The 21,951-nt window shown below is 44.8% G+C and overlaps 1 protein-coding gene across 1 annotated transcript in view; it reads left to right on the top strand.

Annotated features, from left to right (window-relative positions):
- The window catches only part of GABBR2 (gamma-aminobutyric acid type B receptor subunit 2), a 347,460-nt gene that overhangs the window by 193,118 nt on the left and 132,391 nt on the right, over positions 1 to 21,951 (top strand). The window contains exons 6-7 of the mRNA XM_047066870.1: positions 1,351 to 1,551; positions 17,110 to 17,346. Coding sequence (XP_046922826.1) covers positions 1,351 to 1,551; positions 17,110 to 17,346 — 438 coding nt within the window. The remainder of the gene's footprint in view (positions 1 to 1,350; positions 1,552 to 17,109; positions 17,347 to 21,951) is intronic.

Here is a 21,951-nt window from a genome sequence, read left to right as displayed (position 1 = left end):
CAGACAGAATCTGGGATTATCTTTTCTTTAAAAGAAAGTTTCTCGGGACTAAACCCCATTCATCAGAGGGAAACCCAGGAGACTGCCTGCCTTTGTTGAGCCAGGATTTTATTACATAATTGAGATATGAGGGCTGCCTATGTTTTCTACAATTGTGATGGGGGCAACATTTATAATGTAGCTGCTGGAGAAATGACTGTGATCTGAGGATTCATTATGAGAAGTATATCATCTAGAATTGGGGAGGCGAAAGTTCCATATCATCAGAGAAGTCTAGAGAAAAGGCAATGTGATCACTGCTTTGAGGGAGTTGAAAGGCTTTTTCATTAAGTGATTTCAGTTTACTCTCCAGAGCCTTCACTGTACCAGTGAGCAGAGGCTGTGGAGATGAGATCTGAGTTTAAGTTAAGGAACAAACATTCTAATTCACGTGTACCCCAATGAGAGGCTCCGAACTGCAGGACGGGCTTTCTTAGGTGTTAAGAGAGTTCAAAAGAGTTGCCTCCCCAGATGGAAGAATGGAGGAGCTCTCCTCTAACTCTCAGACTTGACAGTAACTTTTCTCCAATGTACAGATGCTCTTAGGGGCTCTGACCCACCTGCCGTGGGCAGACCCTGGCTTGGCATCGAGACCCTAATGAAGGGCAACCAGAACCTTCCTGGAGTCCAAAGCAATCAATCTCTTCTTGTCACATTCTCCTGGCCTCTGCTCTAGGCCAAGGGACACAGAGGGGTGTGACATCAATTGTTTCCCAATGTGTTCATGGCTCTCCAGGAACTGCAGGATTATTTAAGGTTCATGTTTTAAAGTGTGCACAGGTCAGGGGTCTTACAAAAATAAATAAGTAAATAAAGTGTTCACAGCTCATCACAGTGCACAGAGAGTATCTATTGCAATGATCATATAATTTTTATCTTTAGTTCCAATAAGGTGACATGTTACATTTATTGATTTGTGAATGCTGAACCATCATCCTTGGATCCCAGGGATAAATGCCACTTGGTCATAGTGTATAATCTTTTTAATGTGTTCTCAAATTCAGTTTACTAATATTTTGTTGAGAATTTTTGGAACTGTATTCATCAGGGATATCAGTGTATAGTTTTCTTATAGTGTCCTCATCTGGCTTTGGCCAGGCCCTCATATTTAAATTTTTATTCAGTGTTTATTATTTTATTATATATGTCTCCAGTAAACTACCTTGGATCTCTTGAGAGATAACAAGGAGAAAAATTAATAAATTCTCTGGTAAGAGGAGGCCTGAGCCCTCTCCACCTGTCTCACAGGGCACAAAGCCTTGAACAAATGTTTGACTCTTGGTACCTTCATGGTCAACCCATCTGTTGCAGGCATATGAGGAGAACATGTATGGTAGCAAATACCAATGGATCATCCCAGGCTGGTATGAGCCTTCCTGGTGGGAGCAGGTGCACACAGAAGCCAACTCATCCCGTTGTCTCCGGAAGAATCTGCTTGCCGCCATGGAGGGCTACATCGGCGTGGACTTCGAGCCCCTGAGCTCCAAGCAGATCAAGACCATCTCAGGAAAGGTCAGTGCCGCGGTCTGCCCATTTCAGTCTTCAGGCCCATCTCTTTTGATCATCTTGTCTGATGATGTTGGCACAAAGTAGCCAGTTCTTATTCTAGCCTTTGCTGTGGGACTCTGAGCAAATCACTTGGCCTCTCCGAGCCTGTTAAATGGGGATAGCCAGCCATCCACTGCATGCCCCTCTAAGGAACTGTGAGGATCAGATAAGGTATGGGTGCTTTGCAAGCACAAAACACAGTGTTTATGTAAGCGATAGAGTTGTGATTTTTATAGCACCAACTACAGGCAGTCTGCCTTTCACACTCTGCCAGAGTTTCACTCCATGTACCTCTGACCTGCAATGTCATTTCTCAGGCTCACTGATGCTCCTGTCAGCCTCGAGGGGAGGACAGACCCCCTCAAGTAGACTTTGGGAAACATGTGCCATAGACCGGCCAGACTAGCTTGAGCCCCAGTTTTGCCACTTACTAGCTGTGTGACCTTGAGCTTGGGTTCTCCAAGCCACTGTTTCCTCATCTGTAGAGTAGCAGTAAAAATACTGTCCTCTGATGGCACATGGTACGGTGGCCGACACGGTGCCTGGCCCTTCGTTGCTGTCATAACTGGGAGCAGGACCTTGGACAGGGCCTCCACATGTTCCCACAGGCATTACTAACCCCTCCCTGTTTATCTTGGAGGGCTGTGAGAGAGCCAGTAATGTGGCATTCCTGAGTATTTCAGAAGTTCCCCCGTGATTACCTATCAGGGTGTTATCAAGAATCAGGTGATGGCGGCCCTGGTGAATGACTATAGTAACATCTGTCTCTGAGTTCTAACCACCAGCCAGAATTGACAACAACAGTGGGTGTAATTCTCTTCTGTCTTCTCTGAGCTCAGGTTGTTAATTTTTCCACCCAACCACAGCTCCACTGAAGGAATTAAACTTCATGGTAAAGTTATATATATACACATGTATATAAAATCGTTTATATATAAATTTTTTTATCCATTATTTAATCTCAATCAGAGCCAACTCTATAAGAATGATTTATTGATTTCTCAAAAAAATGGCAAATCATTAGGACACATTTTGTAAACAACTCTTTAGATCATGCTGGCACCTGAGGGAAGCTGGAAAAACACTCTAGCTAGAAAATGCTGGAAGAAATATTTTCATACAAAAATCAATGAGCATATAGAAAGTTTTTTGAGATGCTGAATAATGCACAGAAACAACTCATTTTATTTCAAGTGTTATTTTTAAAGGTGTCAAAGTTCGTAGCTTATCAGCAGAGACTTGAGTCTGGGGACACTCTAGACTCAACTTCAAAATAACATAAGATTAGGAAAATACAAAGACTAAGCAAAGGATTTCATGCAAGCAGGCAGCACAGTAACTGAACTGAGGACTTAGGAGACCAAAGACAGAAATGATTACACACGAGGGCTGTGAAGCCGGGGTGCTTAAGGGTCATAAGACACCGCAAGAAGGCCTCGAATGTCGTTCTAAGCAGCATGGATGTGGCAGGGTGGGTGAGCCATGCACGAATGTGAGCAGTACACAGGAATGCATTTTGGGAAGATCATTTTTTGTGGTGTCTTGGGGGAAATGCTCTGACTGTAAAACAGCATCTTCCAGGTCACTGACTTTAATTTTTTTCATTTTAATATTTTTATTTGGAGCTAGTGAGGAGGCTGACCTCACCCCCATAACTCTGTGCCTGGGAATGGAATACTTTGTGGTTATTCCTGGGGCTGTTCACTTTACCCCTCAGTATGGGTTACTCACTGACAGGCCTCCCAGAAGGGAGTTAGTGCCATTAAAACAGAGCCAGGCTCCTGGCATGGGGAGCTTCCAAAATTCCAGGACACCCAGTCCCTGTCTCTAAGGTTTGAAGCAAGAGACAGCATTTCTGAGGTGCTGGGGTGGCTCAGTCGGTTAAGCGTACAACTCTTGGTTTTGGCTCAGGTCATGATCTCATGGTTCATGGGTTCAAGCCCTGAGTAAGGCTCTGTGCTGACAGCATGGAGCCTTCTTGGGATTCTCTCTCTCTGCCCTTCCCTGGCATGTGCTCTCTCTCTCTCTCTCTCTCTCTCTCTCTCAAACTAAATAAATTAAAAAAAAATTAAGACAGCATTTCTTACATTATCCTGAGGTTACAAGATGATTGAAATTATTCGGGAAAACCTGGGGCATCTGCCTCTTGAAAGCAGAGGGTTTAGGGCTCCCCTACAGATCATCTAGACCAGCCTCCTGTCAGATTCTCAGATCCTTCCAGTAGCCAAAGAATTGCTACTTCTCCTTTAATTTCCTCCACTGGTCTCCCAGGACCCCCACAGGTCCAGCTGGTGGTGACCATATCCCCAGAGATGTCCCTTGCCCAAACTAAACAGCCCCAATCCCTCCAGTTGGAATTCACATGCCCAGCGCAGAACCTAAGGGCAAAATTTAAAGCCATGCTTGAATCCTCAGTAATCAAGATGAAAAGTATTTTCATCAAAATGCAATATTTTTAAAATTCAAAATTAACACACACAAAAATCCATGATGAACAAAATATCAATATTTTAAATGAAGATAAGATTCCCAGGACTGGGATTAGGGTGAGCTAAGTGATTTAGGTCACACAATGGCAAGACTGGATCTTGTCTGTATTTAAAATTCTGATGTTCCTCATGGATTTTTTTTTTTGCATTTGTTTTGATTTTTAAAAATACTGCCTTCAAATGTCATTGGTCTTGATTATTGAGGTATTTGACTCCCTCTTCCGTGTTACGCCTCGCTCGCCTCCCCCTGGTCCTGGCCCTGAACAGGTTGTGTTGATCCAGCCCCTTCCGTGCTTAGCCCATCCTCCGTGCTTGCTCTTGTTGAACCGTCTCTCCTTGGGGTGTGGGGCCCGTGGTTGAATAAAACATTCTTATTTGTGGTCTGACCACCGCCAAGTTCCCCAACTAACCTCCAAGAGTCTATGGTCAAAGGAAAGTCTAGAGAGGTGGGAAATGGTTCCTGAATTTGGATTTGTGTTATACGTGAGTGCTGGGGACTGTGGTCAGCCTGACACAGGCTGCTGAGCTGATGCCGACATTGGGGTCCATCAGTGTCCATGAAGACAAGCAGACACTTGCAGAACCAAGTGAATGAGCTCTTGACATTCTCACTAGGGAAGCTAAGGGGCAGACAAGGCTAAGGAGACATACCCAAGATCCTCGTAGTCGGTTGAATAGCAGCCCCTAAAAAGGTATGTCCATGTCCCCACCCTTGGAAGCTGTGAATGTGACCTTAACTTGAAAAAACATCTTTGCAGATGTAATTGATTTAAGGATCTTGAGATCATCCTGGACTATTCAGGTAAACCCTAAATCCAGTGGTAAATGTCCTGAGAAGAGAAAGGCAGAGGGAGATTTGCCACATGGAGAAGGTCATGGGACAGCGCAGGCAGAGACTGGAATGATGCATCTTTAAGAAAAGGAGTGCCGGGGCGCCTGGGTGGCGCAGTCGGTTAAGCGTCCGACTTCAGCCAGGTCACGATCTCGCGGTCCGTGAGTTCGAGCCCCGCGTCGGGCTCTGGGCTGATGGCTCAGAGCCTGGAGCATGTTTCCGATTCTGTGTCTCCCTCTCTCTCTGCCCCTCCCCCGTTCATACTCTGTCTCTCTCTGTCCCAAAAAATAAATAAACGTTGAAAAAAAATATTTTTTAAAAGAAAAGGAGTGCCAAGGATTGCTGGGAGCCGCCAGGATCTGGGAGAGATGCATGGAACGTTTTCTCCTGCAGAGCCTCTGGAGGGAACCAGCCCTTAGTTTCAGACTCCTGGCCTCCAGAACTGGAAGAGAAACAACTTCTGTTGTTTCAAGCCACCCTGTTGGTGGAAATTTGTTATGGCAGCCCCAGGAAATTGGTACAGTCACCCAGCAGGTCAGGGACAGCCCCGGGACCTGAAGCCAGGACTGCTCATTCCCTACCCAGGGCTCCTTCCCTTCTGCCATGCTCTCTGCCTAGACTTGCAATGGGCTTCGAACAGAATGCACCCAAATCAGCCCTCTCTGTCTCAGTGGGGCACCTCTCATAGGTGGCATAACAGGAGAGTGTGGGTCTGGTGGTCAGGAGATCTAGCACCAATCCTGGCATTCTCACCAATGAATCGGCCTCCATAGCTAGTCACCCCACCCCCACCCCAGTCTCAGTTTCCTCAACTGAGAATGAGAGATTTGAACCCAATAGCTGCAGGGGTCCTTCCACAGCTAAGTTCTCTGGCTCTGTGTAAATATGGTACTGGGTTCTTACAGTGAGCTGTGTGACAGGTTGTAATGTTAAATCTTGGAATCCCCAAGTGACTCCTAGTAGAGAAAGTTGCAGAATCAGGCAGAACAGTGGCCCCTCTTGGGACATGTTCTTTGAGGTTCCCTCTTCTATACACCTGTTGCCAGCGTCAGGACATCCCCAACTCTTTCACTGGCATCCAGGAGAGTTCTGGAAGGAAGAAAAACAATGTCATGGGCCTCCAGAGCACGTTCATCACTCTCCTCCTACTGGAATTTCCAATGATGGGACAAGTGCAGACGTTTGTGCTTCCCTGAGCACATCCGGAGCTCAGTCTCCTAGAACCTCGTGAGGACAGTCTCTGGGCACTTGCTTTGGCTCCACTGTCTGGCCTATTCTCCTCACTGAGATTCCCCATTACCACTCTGCTCCCCCTTAAAGACTCTTTGACATCGATGATTTCCATTGTCAGCTTTCACTTTTCAAAGTCCCGTTAGGTTTGTTTCCAGTGTGAGCATTTAAAACTCTAGTTAGGTTTCTCTGGTGATGGCTCAACCTCTCTGGACATGTTTCCTGTCCTCCTGCTGAGGCACAGAGCTGGACCAAAGCACCAGATGGAAATGTTCCCAGAGCCCTGGAATCCCTGGGGACCTCAGAGGTGGCCCCAATCCCCCATCAAATGCACAGGCTCATTCTTTGGAAGAGTTTTGTAATGTTTTCTGGCAAGAACCTTCTGCAACCACCCATGACTGTTGATGCAACATGGCAGAACTGGAGGAAACACAAATCAAGTGAGTGCTCAACTGGAGCTGGTGACCCAGAAAAAGCTTCACCCATCTCATTATCACTGCCGTGTGAGCTCCCTGACAAAGAACGTGGAAATTTTAGGCAAACTCTAGGCTCTAGAGAGGAGGAAGGGAAGGGGCCATGGAAAAGTAGGCATGCTCCCTGGGGAGGTGATCCTTCACAGTGCTGCTGCCTCTGCCTCCCACCTTCCCCAAGAAATTCCTCTTCCCTTTTGCTCCCCTAGGAATTCACTTCGATGGTGGACAGGTAGTGTAGCAGAGGAACACGGGCTGTGGGGGGAAGGGTGTAGTAACCTATGGAGGGTCTTAAGGAATAGGGCACTGGCTAGATTTGAATTTTGGTGCCACCACTTCCCAACTGGGAGACTCTGAAAGATGGTTAGTTGTCCATACCAACATCCACAACCCCCGTCCACCTCAGTAACACAACTCTGGTTTTTAAGTAGGAATGTTGCCACCTAGCTGAAAAGGGACATTCCCCAGCTTCCCCTGTAGCTAGATATGGCCAGGATTCTAAGTCTGGCCAATGGAATATAAGTAGAAGTGTTACGTGGGACTTCTGAAAGTCTCCTTTAATGGGAGTGCTTCCCTTCTCCTGTGTGTTGGCTGGATATGGATGGGATGGCTAGAGACCTAGCAGCCACATTGGGTCAAGAAGTGACTGTGAGAAGGAAACTTCATTCTAGGGTGGTGTTGCCTACAATTTTAGTATATGTGCTGCCAAAGCGAGCACGGGTGGTGTTGCCTACAGATAGGAGCTGGCTCCCTGATTACACTGTGGAGCTGCCCTAGCAACCATGCACTGCCTACCCATGGACATTTTTTTTACATGAGGAAAAAAAAAAAACTATGCCCAAGTCACTGATAATTTTTTTTCTTTTATATACAGCTGAATCAGATGACATAGTGATAGTGATCACTAGTGATACAGTGACATTGAGCCAGTCATTTGATCTTTCTGAAATTGTTTCTCATCTACAACATTGGGATAACAATATCTCTTTTATAAGATATAAGAATTAGATAAAGTGAAGCAAAGAAAAGTATCTTGCAGAGTCCCAAACACACAATAGGTGTCCAGAAAATTGTGGTTCTCTTCCTCCTTTAGCACAGCAGCCTCAGGGCCAGAGAAAGGAGTAGTGAGTCAGTTTACACACACCTACACACAAATCTGCTCTGGCTTGTGATTGGGATTTTACTGAATTTGTAGATTGATTTAGGAAAAATTGACTTAATAATATAGTCTTCCAATCCATGAATTTTGTATATTCTTGCTTTTACCTGGAATGTCTTTAATTTCTCTCAGAAATGCTTTGTAATTTTCTGTACAGAATTCTTGCACATACTGTGTTTGATTTATTTCTAGGTATTTGATGTATTTTGTTGAATCTATGTGCAAATTACTATTGGGTGCATATGTAGGGTGGAATTTCTGAGTCACAGGGTATGCATATGTTCAGCTTTAGTAGACCGTGCCAAACAGATTTCTAAAGTGGTTGTACCAGTTTACACACCCACCAGCAGTGATTGAGAGTTCCAGTTGGTTCACATGCTCACCAACATTTGGTATTGTCGGCTTTTTAATTTTAGCCAATCTAGTGGGTGTGTAGAGGTATCTCATTCGAGTTTTAATTTACATTTCTCTGATGACTAATGAAGTTGAGTATCTTTCCGTATCTTTACTGGTCATTTTGATACCCTCTTTTACAAATTTCCTGTTCAAGTCTTTTGCCCATTTTTCTACTTGGATTCTCCATCTGTTTCTTACTGATTTGTAGAAGTTGTTTTTATATTCCGCACATGAATCCTTGGGTGGTTATATGTACTATTTATATCTTCTCCCATTCTTGAACTTACCTTTTCTCTCTTAATGATGTATATTGGTAGTAGTCTAGTTTATTGTAGTCTTAATTTTAATGTAGTCTAGTTTATTAGTCTTCTCTATTATTTTAATTTTAATGTAGTCTAGTTTATTAGTCTTCTCTATTATTAGTATGTTTGTGTTCTGTTTAAGTGTCTTTGCCCACCCACACTCATGAAAACATTTTCCTATCTTATCTTTTAGAAATTTTGTTTTCCCTTTCACGTTTAGATGTAGAATCCACATGAAATTGATTTTATGCATGGTCTGAGGTAAGATCAAGATTCATTTTTTGTTGATATTAATAACCCGTTGATTCAGGACCATTTATTGAAAAGTCCATCATCCTCACCACCAGCACTGCCATGCTAGAGTGTCAACTCTGTCATATATGTAGTGTGCATGGTGGATCTGTTCCTGGATTTTCCATTCTCACTATTGGTCCATTTGCATATCCTTTAACCAATACCACTGTCTTAATAACTGAAACTTTATAATAAGACCTGATACCCAGTAGTGTAATCTTTCATCTTGGTTCTTCTTCTTTAAGATTTTCCTGGATGTTCTTGGCCCTGATGTCATTTTTCATTTAAATCTACTCACATATTTGCACTTTTTATTACTTTTCATTCCTTCCTGCAGTTCTGTTCTTTTTATGATCATTTTCTTTCTACCTGAAGAACTCTTCTTGGTCTTTCTTTTACTGTGGGTTGGCCATAGACAAATTCTCTCTGTTTCTGGGTGTCTGAAATTTTCTTTCTCGCACCTTTAATTTTGAGGTGTAGAATTCTAGATTGTCCATGATTTCTCTCACCACTATAAGATGATTTCTTTGTTTTCAGGCTTCCATTGTTTCTATTAACTCAGCTGCTTGACTTTTTGTTGCTCTTTTTTTTTCCATTATGAAGTTCTTCTTTTTTATTAAATTCAAGTTAGTTACATACAGTGTAATCTTGGCTTCAAGAGTAGAACCCAGTGATTCATATCTTATATATGACACCCAGTGCTCATCCCAAAAAATGTCCTCCCTAATGCCCATCACCCATTTAACTCATCCCCCCCCACCCACCCACCTCCCCTACAGCAACCCTCAGTTTATTCTCTGTATTTGAGTCTGTTGCCTCCCTCTCTATTTTTATCTTATTTTGCCTTCCCTTCCCCTGTGTTCATCTGTTGTGTTGTTGCTCTTTTGAAGGTAATGCATCTTTTTTCCCTAGCTGCTTTTAAGATTTTGTGACTTGGTCTTCAGTTTTACTATGCTGTACTGAAATGAGGTTTGCTTTGGGTTTATCTTGATTGTAGTTCACAAAGTTAATACAAGTTCACGAATCTGTGGATTGATGTGTGTTTGGAGAGATTCTAGCATAATATCCCTTTAAATATTCTCTCTTTTCTCATATTCCAAGAAGACAATTATACACATGCTAGACATTTTCAAAATATTCCCTATATCTCTTATGTTCCTTTCTTATTCTCGACCCCTTTTCCCTCTCTGTGTTTCAGTCTGAATATTTATTACTGTTTACTACTACGAACCTTTCTTCCAGTTCACTAACCTACTTTCTGCTCTGATAATGTACTGCTTCAGCCATCTATTGAGTTCTTAATTTCAGTTGTCATATCTTTCATTTTTAGACTTTTTGTTTTATTCTTTTTTTCTTTCATAGCTTCCAGTTCTCTGATAATGTTCTGTATCTTTTAATCTATTTTCCTGAACACATAAATGTTACTATTTTAAAGTCATGTCTAATAACATCAAGATTTGGATCACCTGTGGGTCTGTTTCTATTGTCTATTTTTCTTATTTCCTTTATTCTTTTCTTTATTCCCTTCCTCTCTTTTTGCCTCCTTTCCTCCCATCTGTCCTCCCATCTGTCCTTCCTTCCTTCCTTCCTTCCTTCCTTCCTTCCTTCCTTTTCTTTTTCCATTATTTGGTCCTATTTCCTGGTGTATCTTTTAGATTTAATTAATTTAATTGGAGATGAAAAAAAATATAGCAGCTACAGAATGTGTTATCTTTCTTCAGAGATTTATTTCTCTTTAAGAAGGCTGTTAGACTAGGGGAAGATCACCTTAATCCAATCAATCAATAATTGAGTGGATTCCAGGCTTGGTTTTGGTTTTTATAAGGCCTTGTCTATTTTGGTTTGCCCTTATTCATGGTATTTGTTCTTTAGTGTTCTTAGCTGAAATCCTAGGGTGTTTACTGGCCCTGGGCTTCAACTTTTGTCTTCCTGATCCTGTGAGACTCCAAATACTTCTGCTTAATTTCTAAACCCCTCAGTAGCCACTTCTTGGTTTCTCAGCCTCTTGATTTATGCAGCTTAGTTACCATGAAATATTTCAAGTGCAAATGCTAGTCTGAAAACTGGGCTCACTTTTCTGTACTTCCTTTCCTCCAAGACCTTGGGCCTACAAGCCTTGCAATCCTGATAACCCGGAACTACCGTTTTTTGTCTTCCTCTCCCTGTGGGACTGCTGAAAACTCTGACCCAGAGCGTGGTTTCCCTTCAGCTAGCCTTCCTACTTACAAATCAGCAAGGAAATAGCCAAGAAAGCCAGACACTGCTCAAAGCATTCTCTTCTCTCCAGCATCTTGCCCCTCAAGTCCTAGATGTCCTGGTTGCTTTGTTATGCCTTTGAACAGCTATTTTTATATTTTATTCTACTTCTCTGAATGTTTCTTCATGGGAGCTCTGGTCTGATATAAGCCATTTCATCACAGTCAGGGTGGAAATCCGAACGGAGACTATTTTGCCTAAAAGGTAGAGGACAGCACCCTGGGGACAGGATAGCATGCCACTGTCTTCAGCCCTTTGAGAGGCTGTTGTGCATAAGAGGGAACAGCTTCGCAAAGAGACGTTGCTTGTGGAATACAGGTTATGGGCATGCTGCAGATGCTGCATTAGTTTCATAGAGGGCAAGCATGCCTTAAGTGGAAGGCTCTTCCTGGAGAGACAGCTTCTCAGTGCCAGACGAGTCTAAAAGATGGAGCTCAGCAAACATCTGGAAGTTGCTATTGAGAAGATCCAGTAATCAGATTGTAGGAGGGGCTTAATCAGTGGTAACCGATTTGTGTATTCTTGAGATCTTGCAAGGTTTTTAGAAATACAGATTCTTAAATTATCTCATAGACATACTGAATCAAAATGTAGGGCCCTGGCATCTGCATTTAACAAGGTCCCCAGATGATCTACAAACTGGAATACAGGAGCAAGGAGACTAAATACCCCCCAGTGGACCTTCCAAATGAGACTTTGTGATCCCCAAATCCCAGATGCTAGAGAGAAACTCTGCCAGCTTTGTCACTCTGGGGGTGGTGGCTCGAGATGTGGAAAGGGATGGCTTCTTCACCTTCTCCTGTCTTCTGTCCATGAGGCTCCCCTCTCCCAGAAAGCAGGACTCTGCTTGGTTCTGTTGGAATGACAGGCCCATAAGGTTTAGTCACATTGTGGGTTAGCAAGCTTGTGTGGGCTAGCCTGGGAGCCTAACCACTATTTATAACATGGTTTCTGTGGGGAAATATGTTCCAAGTTCCAACAACTGCCTTTCAAAAATATGCTGGAGCACAACCTGTCAGTAATTGGGACTATCTATATAAAGTTATTTTCTCAGAAACTTTTAGCATCTCATGATAAACCTGACCTCAGAGAATGAGTAATTAATCAGCCTTCAGTGTCAGCTCTACAATGGGAGAAATTCTGCCCTGAATAATCAGAGGCCTGCTTGAAGAACAACTACTAGTTTTTTCTCAGACAATTGTGAGAGTGTTTCTTCCTGCTGTCATTGTTTTGCCCAAGGGAGTTTGGTGCTGGCTTCACCTGGAAAGTGATGAATGGCCTGGGACATAATGTGGTGGCAACGGCTTCAACTCTGTGCTTGCAAAGACAGTAAGAATGAGGTCACCTTTCCGGGCTTGGCTACACCTGTTCCATTCCAAGGACTCTTCCCACAGAAATGAGGTCAACAGCCATATTTCCAATGTTCTCCCCCCACGTCCTACCCCTCACCCCCTGGATGAAGAACAGTGTTATGTAAGAGAAAAGATGTGGATTTACAAGTATGCATGTAATAAGTATACATAGGGGCCCCAAAGTTTAAATAAATGATGTGATTTTGATCCTTCTCCGGTCCCCACAAAGAAATAACCCCGATAAAGTATGTCAAAGAGGTTAAAAAACTATACTCATTTATTCCCTGGTGAGACCACACTGAGAATGTTTGCCTCAGATCTGGACCCCTGACTTTAAAAGGGTCATAGAAACCTGGAAGAATGACCCAGTGGCATGTTCTGGGTAGGGAAGAGGTCTGGAAATATCATCTGAATATAATCATTAGATTGAATGAAGGGGACTCAAATACAGACACCACCAGCCCTCGATGGTTTTGTGTGCATTGGAGAAAGCTCATAGGAGCAAAGTCCAAGACAGAAATCAAGGGGCCTCATTCCTTTGATGCTTAAAGCATTTAGAGAAGTACAAATTCAAGTAATTTGTAATACTTTTAACATAGCCGATAGCTAAGTCAAGAACCAGAAACAGACCCAAATCATACCGAAAAATCAAAGAAAATATAGCTAAATAGTAAAAAGTGGAAAAATAGCAAGGATGCATTAAAACAAAACATTAAAAGCTGTGACTGTCACCATAGCAATATGGCATAAAGAAGTGCACCTAAGAAATAAAAAATTGCCCATCAGTATTTGAAAGGAGCTTGCTCTAATTATTAATCAGAGAAACCCAAATTAAAATTAAAAGGAGACATACTTTTTTTTCTGAACCTAACAAACTGATGATGATTTTTAAAATCGAAATACCTATTGTTGTCAAGGATGCAGAGAAGTGGGTACTTTCATACACAGTGGGATTTTAATTTCTCGTATTTGGAGAGAATAATTTGGCCCAAATATGGGTGAATCATGTTTAGGTATGTTATATACTTTGCCTCAGCAATTATGCCTCTGGGGATTTATTCTGAAACAATAACTACCAGTATGTGTTCAGAAAATTTAGATACAAGGATGCTTTCTGCAGTCCTATAATTGGGACAAATTCAAAATAGGGTAAATGCCCAATAATTGGAAATTGGTTAAGGAAGTAAGGTAGTGTCAGAATGGCTAGAATTAACAACTCAGGAAACAATAGATGTTGGCAAGGATGTGGAGAAAGGGGAACCCTTTTGCCCTGCTGGTGGGAATGCAGACTGGTGCAGCCACTCTGGAAAATAGTATGAAAGTTGCTCAAAAAGTTAAAAACAGAACTACCCTATAACCCAGCAATTGCACTACTAGGTATTTATCCAAAGGATACAAAAATGCTGATTCGAAGGGGCACATGCTCCCCAATGTTTATAGCAGCACTATCGACAAAAGGCAAATTATGGAAAGAAGCCCAGATGTCCATCAACTGACGAATGGATAAAGAAGATGTGGTATATACATACAATGGAATACTACTCAGCGATCAAAAAGAATGAAATCTTGCCATTTGCAACAAAGTGAATGGAACTAGAGTGTATTATGCTAAGTGAAATAAGTCAGTCAGAGAAAGACAAATAATGTGATTTCACGCATATGTGGAATTTAAGAAACAAAACAGATGAACATAAGGGAAAGGAAGCAAAAATAAGATGAAAACAGAGGGAGACAAACCATAAGCGATGCTGAAATACAGAGAATAAACTGAGGGATGATGGAGGGAGGTGGGGGAGGGGAATGGGCTAGATGGGTGATGGGTATTAAATGGGAGCACTTGTTGGAATGAGCACTGGGTGTTATATGTAAGTGATGGATCATTAAATGCTACTCCTGAAATCATTATTACACTCTATGTTAACTAACTTGTATTTAAATTTTAAAAAAGGAAGTAAGGTAGCACGTGCACATAGTCAGCACAGATGTGGGCGGATCCTTGGCTCTTTAGGGCATCCTGGGTTAGCAGCTGCGCCAGGCACACTGGGAGGCCAGGTTGGGCAAGACTCCTTTACTATTAGTAACAGTGGGTGGCATTTGTGGGGCACCTTCCATGTCCTGGACACTGGGCTGGGCCCTTTGCGTGCTTCATGTCACTGAACCCTCATGGCCAACCAGCAAGAGAGGACACAGAGACCTGGAGGAGATAGGACCACACCACAGGTCACAGTTAGCAAACCACAGCGCCAGGGCTGGAGGGTAGGCCTGCCTACTTCCAAATCCTCTGTCATTACCACTGTGCCAGGCTTTTACCTATGTTGCCAAGAGGAAACTTCTAGATCATCTGATCCAACCTCTTCATTTCTCAGAGGGAAAAATTGAGGCTTGGAAAAGATCTCTGTAGGTATTGCTTTGGGTTCTGGGGATACCTCAGTGATCAAGACAGATAACATCCTGACCCCATGGAGCTTAATTCTAGTTGTGGGGGCGGGAGGAGGAGGAGGAGGAGGAGGGAGAGCTGGAACAACAGATAACATGCAAATAAACACAGAAGTAGGAACGTTGCAGGACGTGAAAAGTGCAGTAAAGAAGAAAAACCAGTGGCTAGAGAATGCCTGGAGTGAGGAAGCTTTAAGAAGGGTGGGTCAGGGAAGCCATCCCTGAGAAGTGAGGAGCGTTGACATTTGAATGCAGAGAATATCATGCAAAGAGCTAGGGAGACTTTCTAGCAGAGGAAACAGCTACTGCAAAAGCCTGAGGTGCAAACAGACTTGATGTGATCTGAGGACCCAGGAGGTCTAGGAGAGTGTGCACCTCATAACAGCCCCCCATGCTCCCCCAGCAGGAGTGAAATGCCAAAGCCAGCCCCACGGAGTGAGTGAGGGTGGAGGGTGTGAGGGGGCAGTGAGGAGGGGCTCAGGGCCCTAAGCTGGACAGCGACGGTGCTGCCTTCTTGAAGAACCCTCGGATTTGAGGAGTTTCTGCCCTGTGTTTTGAGTGGTGAACAAAGGTGATGGCTGGACATGATGCATTTCCAAGGAGAACTGTAAACAGGGATAAGACCTACATCATCCAATGGAAGCGAAAAAGAAGGAGGGGGAGTCATTGCTGGGACACCAGCATTCCCGTTTGGTCAGGCAGAATTCCTCGCCCACGGGGTCCCTGATCGGAGACACTTGGCTGTCCCCAGGCAAATGTGTGCGACCCTGTTCTGCTAACGTGTTGAGCCAAGGGCAAGAGACTCACTTGGGCTCCAGCCATGAGATGTAGCCCTCAGTCACCACCCTCATTCGGCACTGGACCTGGCCCCAAACAACTTGCGGTAGTTTTCAAAAAGCAATAATGTCCTCAAAAGTTAAAAATGAAAGAAGTAGTAGAGATGGAATGGGATCATTCCAGCTACGCACCCACCCCCTCACACACACACACACACACACACACACACACACACAAGCTGTGTGACCTTGGGCAAGCCTCTGGACCTCTCTGTGCCTCAGGCCACAGGTGGAGGGAACATGTGTGACCATCTCCAAGAGCCCTTCCCAGTATAAACTGACAACGAGTCAGTGGTTTCTGTGTGTGGTTTGTCCCCAAAGAGGGTTTCTCCAAAGGCTAAGCCATTAGCTTTCCCTGACCTTTCTGGCAGAGGAGTTCAGAAGTGACTTGAGAAGCCCATGGAAAGGCTGAGGGTGACGTGTTCCCCTGGGGTGGCATCCGTTTGGATGTGTGAGCCTCAGGAACTGAAGTAAAAAGGTTCTCATTACTTTGCGGCCACAATCGGAATGTTAATATCACCAATGAAATTCTTTTATGAAATTCAGTTCAGTTTAAAAAATTTTTTTAATTTTTAAAAAATGCTGAATTATTCACAGGCCTTGCTGTATTGCAGAAGAGGAAAGAGCAGCATAATATAGGGTCAGAGCAGCCCTTACATCAGAACACCTGGGACCAGCTCAGGGTGGGGACTCACTTGGGTACCATGGGGCTCAGAATCCACAAGGCCACTGGGGCACGCCTTCTCCGCCGCAGACCTACACCCCCTTCCTCTGACACCACCTCCTCTGCTCTGAATTCCCTGCCCAAACAGCTGGAGTCCCTTCCAGGGCCAGGAAGCCTCTGGCCCGGGTCAGCCCTCTTGAGGTTGGGTTGCATTTCCAGGGAGGTCAGGAGGCTCTGATGCCTGAAGGGGAGAAGGTATGGACCAAGCTGGGCTTGGCTATAGGGATGGGCCCCAGAGCAAAGCCAGCTTCCCCTGTATCCAGCCTGAAGCTCTGAGGAGCCCCAGAATTCTGAATTCAAACTTGGCCTTCCATATCATTAGGAAGGTATATTTATTATGGGGAGATAGAAACTATTTTATTGGACAGTTTATTTGCTTGTCTGTAACTTAAATATTTAGACATATGGAATGTGGTCCTGCACCGGTACTAATGCTCGGCCCTCCAAACATCACAGGGAGGTCTGGTGTGGGTGTGCTGTTTCTTCACCCTAGCCTTGCTAGACAGCCAGGGTTCAAGTCTCAGCCTTGCCACTCACTAGCCGTGTGGTCCCGGACAAGTCCACTTCCCATAACTCATATGCTGTATGAAGTCATTGTGGGGATTTCATGAGATAATGCACATAAAGAGCCAGGCACCGCGCATGGCTCACAGTGAGCATTGGAGAGTGTCAGTTCTCGACACCACGTGTCTAATGTCCCTGCCGGCTGTAACCTGGCATCCCCCCTGCCCCCCTGTTTTTTACAGACTCCACAGCAGTATGAGAGAGAGTACAACAACAAGCGGTCAGGCGTGGGGCCCAGCAAGTTCCATGGGTACGCCTACGACGGCATCTGGGTCATCGCCAAGACGCTGCAGAGGGCCATGGAGACGCTGCATGCCAGCAGCCGGCACCAGCGGATCCAGGATTTCAACTACACAGACCACACACTGGGCAGAATCATCCTCAACGCCATGAATGAGACCAACTTCTTCGGGGTCACGGTCAGTCCCACACTCCAGACTCTGCTTTCCTTGGTGCCGCTTGGAGATGTACGAGGCGAGCGGGGCTGCTGCGTCGCATGCCCTTGGATAGGAGGTCCATTTTCTCTGATCACACAAACAACTTCTTGTGGGTCGTAGGATTGCAGGGCTGCTAAAATGAGGGACAGGCTTGGTGACGCTCTCTGACACGCTGGGAAAATGCTTCTCTGTATTTCGTGGATTACAAAGGGCATAGTGAGTTGACTGCAAGCAGAGCAGTTGCAATTCACCAGGTGGGGGCTGGGGACCGCAAGAGCTCCAGACCCAAAGTCAGGTTCAAATCCTGGGTCTTTCAAGTTACCTGCTCCAAACCATGGAGCTTTCATTTCCAAAATAGAAATAATACTTACCTCACGAGGTAGGTAAAAAGATGAACCATTACAAAGTAAAATCTGCTGGTATTTGTTAAGCAGGCTACTTGCTCTGAGCCTCAAGTTTCTCATCTGGAAGATGGGGATAATAATTTATGTCTTGCATAGAAGTTGTGAAAATAAGCAGTGATAATAATTGCTAACATTTCTTTAATGCTTATTATGTACTACTTTGCTAAGCACTTCGTGTAGGTTAGATGCAATAATAAATGTATGCCTAATGCTAGGCACATGGTAGGCTCTCAGTAAATGCTAGAATTGTTAGTGTTAATAATGAGCCCGTTGCATCTATATTCCATCCAGAGGAGGTAGATGCTGTTGTTATCCCAATTAAAGGTGAGGAGGCTGGAGCTCAGAGCACTTAAGCTCTACAGCTAATCAGAGGTAGAGCTGGGATTTGAACCTAGGTCTAGCTCTTAACTGCTGCATTACGCTACCTTCTGGTAATGGCCGTAAGTGGCACTTAGTTAATGCCTCATGATGATGTATTTGTCACTGACTCTGCTCTCAGAAAAGAAGGAAAATTTGCCTAAAGAATAGATTGAAATGGCTAAAATCCTATCTTGTGTTCTAATTTAAAGAGCCATTTAGAGAATCCGTCTCTATCTTGGGATATTAAGAAGAGTGGACAAGATGAGCTGATTGGTATATTTCTTAAATGTTCATATTCCTTTGTGTGTGTTCTCGGGCTTGCTGCCTGTTGGTCTGGTAGGCAGGGCCTGTGCAGGTGCTGAGGGTGTAGACGATGGTGTGAATGCTGAGGTAAATAAGATGGGCTCTCTGTCCTGGAGCCCGCGGTCCAAATGCAGGGGCGAGAGCTGGACACAGATGATAATATGAATTAAAAGGGCTCAGCATCATGGGACAAACTATATGAACCCAGAGGGGTTTCTGTGACCATCGATGAAAACTTCATGGAACATTTTGGAGGAGGTAGCTTCGGTGCCACGCCTTAGACATGCAGAGAGAGGGGGCTGACAGTCTGGCCAGATGGAGCGTATGAACGAGGGAGATATGTGTGAGTGTGTGCAGGGACAATCACTTTGTTGAGATAATTGGAAAGGAGGACGAGGCTGGGAAGGTAAGTTGGGGCACTTCTGAAGGAACAAGCTAAGGACGCTGGCCTTTATCTTATACTCCAGTGATTGTCAAAGTGCATCTTGGCCAGCAGCACTCGTGTCCCCTAGGAGCTGGTTGGAAATGCACATTCTTGAGCCCAACCCTGGACCTGCTGAACCAGAGTCTCGGGTAGGGGCCCGGCCGCTGCGGTTTAACAGACCCCGCAGTGACGCTAACGGCGCTGGAGTTTGAGCGCCGCTGCTCTGGGCGGTGGGCAGCTGCTGAGACTTGCTGAAAAGGAGGATTCCGGAGTAGAGCCACCCTTGACCTGACAGCCCTTGGCCTCTGCTCCCACAGTTCAGAGTAAGGGCTCTGAATAACTATGGGCAGCGCCGGTGTTTATAGTGCATCCTGGATTCAGACGTTAAGCTTGAACAGCTTTCAAAGATTTGGTTTCAAAAAAAAATGTTTTCATCCTTAGAACCTCTTGTACAATCAGTCTTACGTGGTGCTGGTATGTAATACAGATTGGAGAGAAGCACTTCAGTTGAAAGGAGAAGGAGCCCAGGGCCCTGCCTGTTCAGCCTCCCTTCTCGAAGCCCCTAAGGCATCCCCACCCCCACAGAATGGCCCCACCCCAGAGGTCCTCCCTCTGCTGGTGGAAACGCAGACTGAGCCTTAGAGAGGGTGGGACTCACCTGTTCCCACCACGGTGGCAAGGCTGTCACAAAATGTGGGCCCACTGCTTCAGATCATCCTGCCACCATTTGTTTCTTATGTAATAGAGGGAATCCATAGTCTCTCTAGCCGAACCGGCTGGATAGAGAGCTACAGGATCTAGGAAGCATTCTGCGTCCCTCCTCATCCTGGAACTTGGCGTTTTGACCAGATGCGTGATGTATCTCAGTGGGAGATCATTTATAACTATTTCCAAGTGCTCCCTTTCATCGGAGCCAAACAATACATAATCCTTGCTTAATGAGCAATTCGGTAAGACTATCTGAACACTTGAAACGGTTTGAAAATGAGGTTCTTTTTAATGAGAAATTCCTCAACACATATTTATGCCTGCTCCAGTTTGTGATTCGTAACTCAGTGGATATCAGGACTGAAAGCATTCTTATTTTATCTTTTTTTTTTCTCTTAATTTTAGAGAGGGCAGGGGCAAAGAGAGAAAGAGAGAATCCCAAGCAGGCTCCACACATAGCATGGAGCCTGATGCGGGGCTCAATCTCACAAACCGTGAGATCATGACCTGAGCCGAAATCGAGAGTTGGGTGCTCAACCGACTGAGCCACTCAGGTGCCCCTTGGACAGGCAGCGCTCTTTAAAATCCTCGAATTCAACCCCCTCATGTTGTAGATGAGTATTTGAATTCCAGAGAGGGAGCTTTCAAAGTCACATGGAGGGATAGCTTGGCAGAGCCAGGATGGTTGCTCAGATGGCGTTGTCCCAGCCACACCTGGTGGCACCTCCCTTGTCATCATGCACGTCCCCCTTTACTTGAGAAAGGGATTGAGTCGTGAAACGGTTCTGGCCTTTTTTTCCCCCTTCCTCCCAATCCCTTTTGTCACATATTAGTATGTGCTTCTCACTGGGCTGTAGACAGGTTTCATTAAAATTGTCTTCTGATCAGAGAAGAAAGGACACCTTCTGAAGAAAGGACACCTTCTGACAAAAGAAAAAGTGTCTCTGCGGTCCGAGGAGACCACAGAGGCCAAGTTCAGCCATAAACAAAGAGTTAGAAAGGAAAGGAATGGGAGGTGGAAATAAATTGAAGCATTTTCTATTTGCTCAAGAGTTTTCATTATAGAGCACACATGGTGTCCATTTTTCCACTCTCAGGCAAGCACTTTATTCTGGGTCACCCTCATTCAGCATGTTTACTGTACGGAAAATCGTTTAAACACATTAAATTAATTATATCCGTGACTCAATTTCAATTGATGCAGTGTGCACACTCTCGTCTGGGAGCCAGGCCTGTGGTTCCTCGTTGGTGTGTTAAAGCACAGACTTCTTCCATGAATCCTAGATCAGGATTCTGGCTTTAGCTTGGGGTCCAGCTTTGTTTCGTCTTCTCAGGAGCTCTCCTCCCCACCACCCTTCTTGGGGAACCCTGGAAAATAGGATTCCGTGTCCCCACCTGCACACCGATAGCCTGGTGGAGGTCCTGCCTGCCTCTGATTCCGAGGGCACTGATCCGATTTTTGGCCCTGTTATTGCCTCTTACCTTTCTATGGCCTGCAGATCTCAGAATGCTTCCCCACATGGAAACCCCTCTTCTGCCTGGACAGAAATTCAGGCTAGCCTTGGCCGTTCAAGGTATCAAAAGCCCAGAGCATTCTGAGAATCCCAGCTCAGCAGGTTTGGTCTAGGGCAACATTCCTAAACTTCTGTATGTATGACAGTCCCCCATGGAGCTTAAAAATTCAGATTTCCCAGCCCCACCCACAACTTCTGATCCAATGGCTTTGTGGTAGGGCCAAGGAGTTCACATTATTAACAAGAAGTCCCAGTGATTGTCAAATAGTAATGCTGAGAATTGCTTAGGGTATTTTAAATCTGTCAGAGATGTATTTGTTCCTACATTTACTCATTCCTTTAGTAGCCCCTGGGCTGGGAGCTGGAAGCATAGAAAGGAATAATGTGTGGTCTGTCCCTCAAAAACTCCCTGCCCAGTGGGGGATATAGACAAGTAGATGAATAAATTGCTGGTCACTATCCAAGGTCTGCCCAAGGCCCTTGGAGGGAGGAGTCCATTCTGCTTACGGCAGTAAAGACCAGGAAGCTGTCCTCGGTCTTCCTGCAGTTCAGTAAGTGAAATTCCACATGTGGATAATTGCAAGGCACCCATGCCATGCGCTCTCACCCTGTGCCATGTGTTGGGTAGTGAGGATACAATGCCAGGCTCCTCTATGCCCAGCTCTGATGGTGATATGTTGTGACTTAACAACTCCTCTAATTAGGTTTTTCTACCAAAGATGCACTAAATTCATTAACCAGCTCATATCCATAACCCTTCAAAACATGCTTGGGGGAGAGCCTGGGTGCCTCAGTCAGTTAAGCATCCGACTTCAGCTTAGGTCATGATCTCATGGTTTGTGGGTTCAACCCTGAATCGGGCTCTGCATTGGCA

The sequence above is a fragment of the Lynx rufus genome, unplaced genomic scaffold (genome assembly GCF_022079265.1).
Source record: "Lynx rufus isolate CCGP_SWC_20201006 ecotype Redwood Valley unplaced genomic scaffold, mLynRuf1.p SCAF_10, whole genome shotgun sequence".
NCBI lineage: Eukaryota > Metazoa > Chordata > Mammalia > Carnivora > Felidae > Lynx > Lynx rufus.
This window is presented reverse-complemented; position numbering and strand designations above follow the sequence as displayed.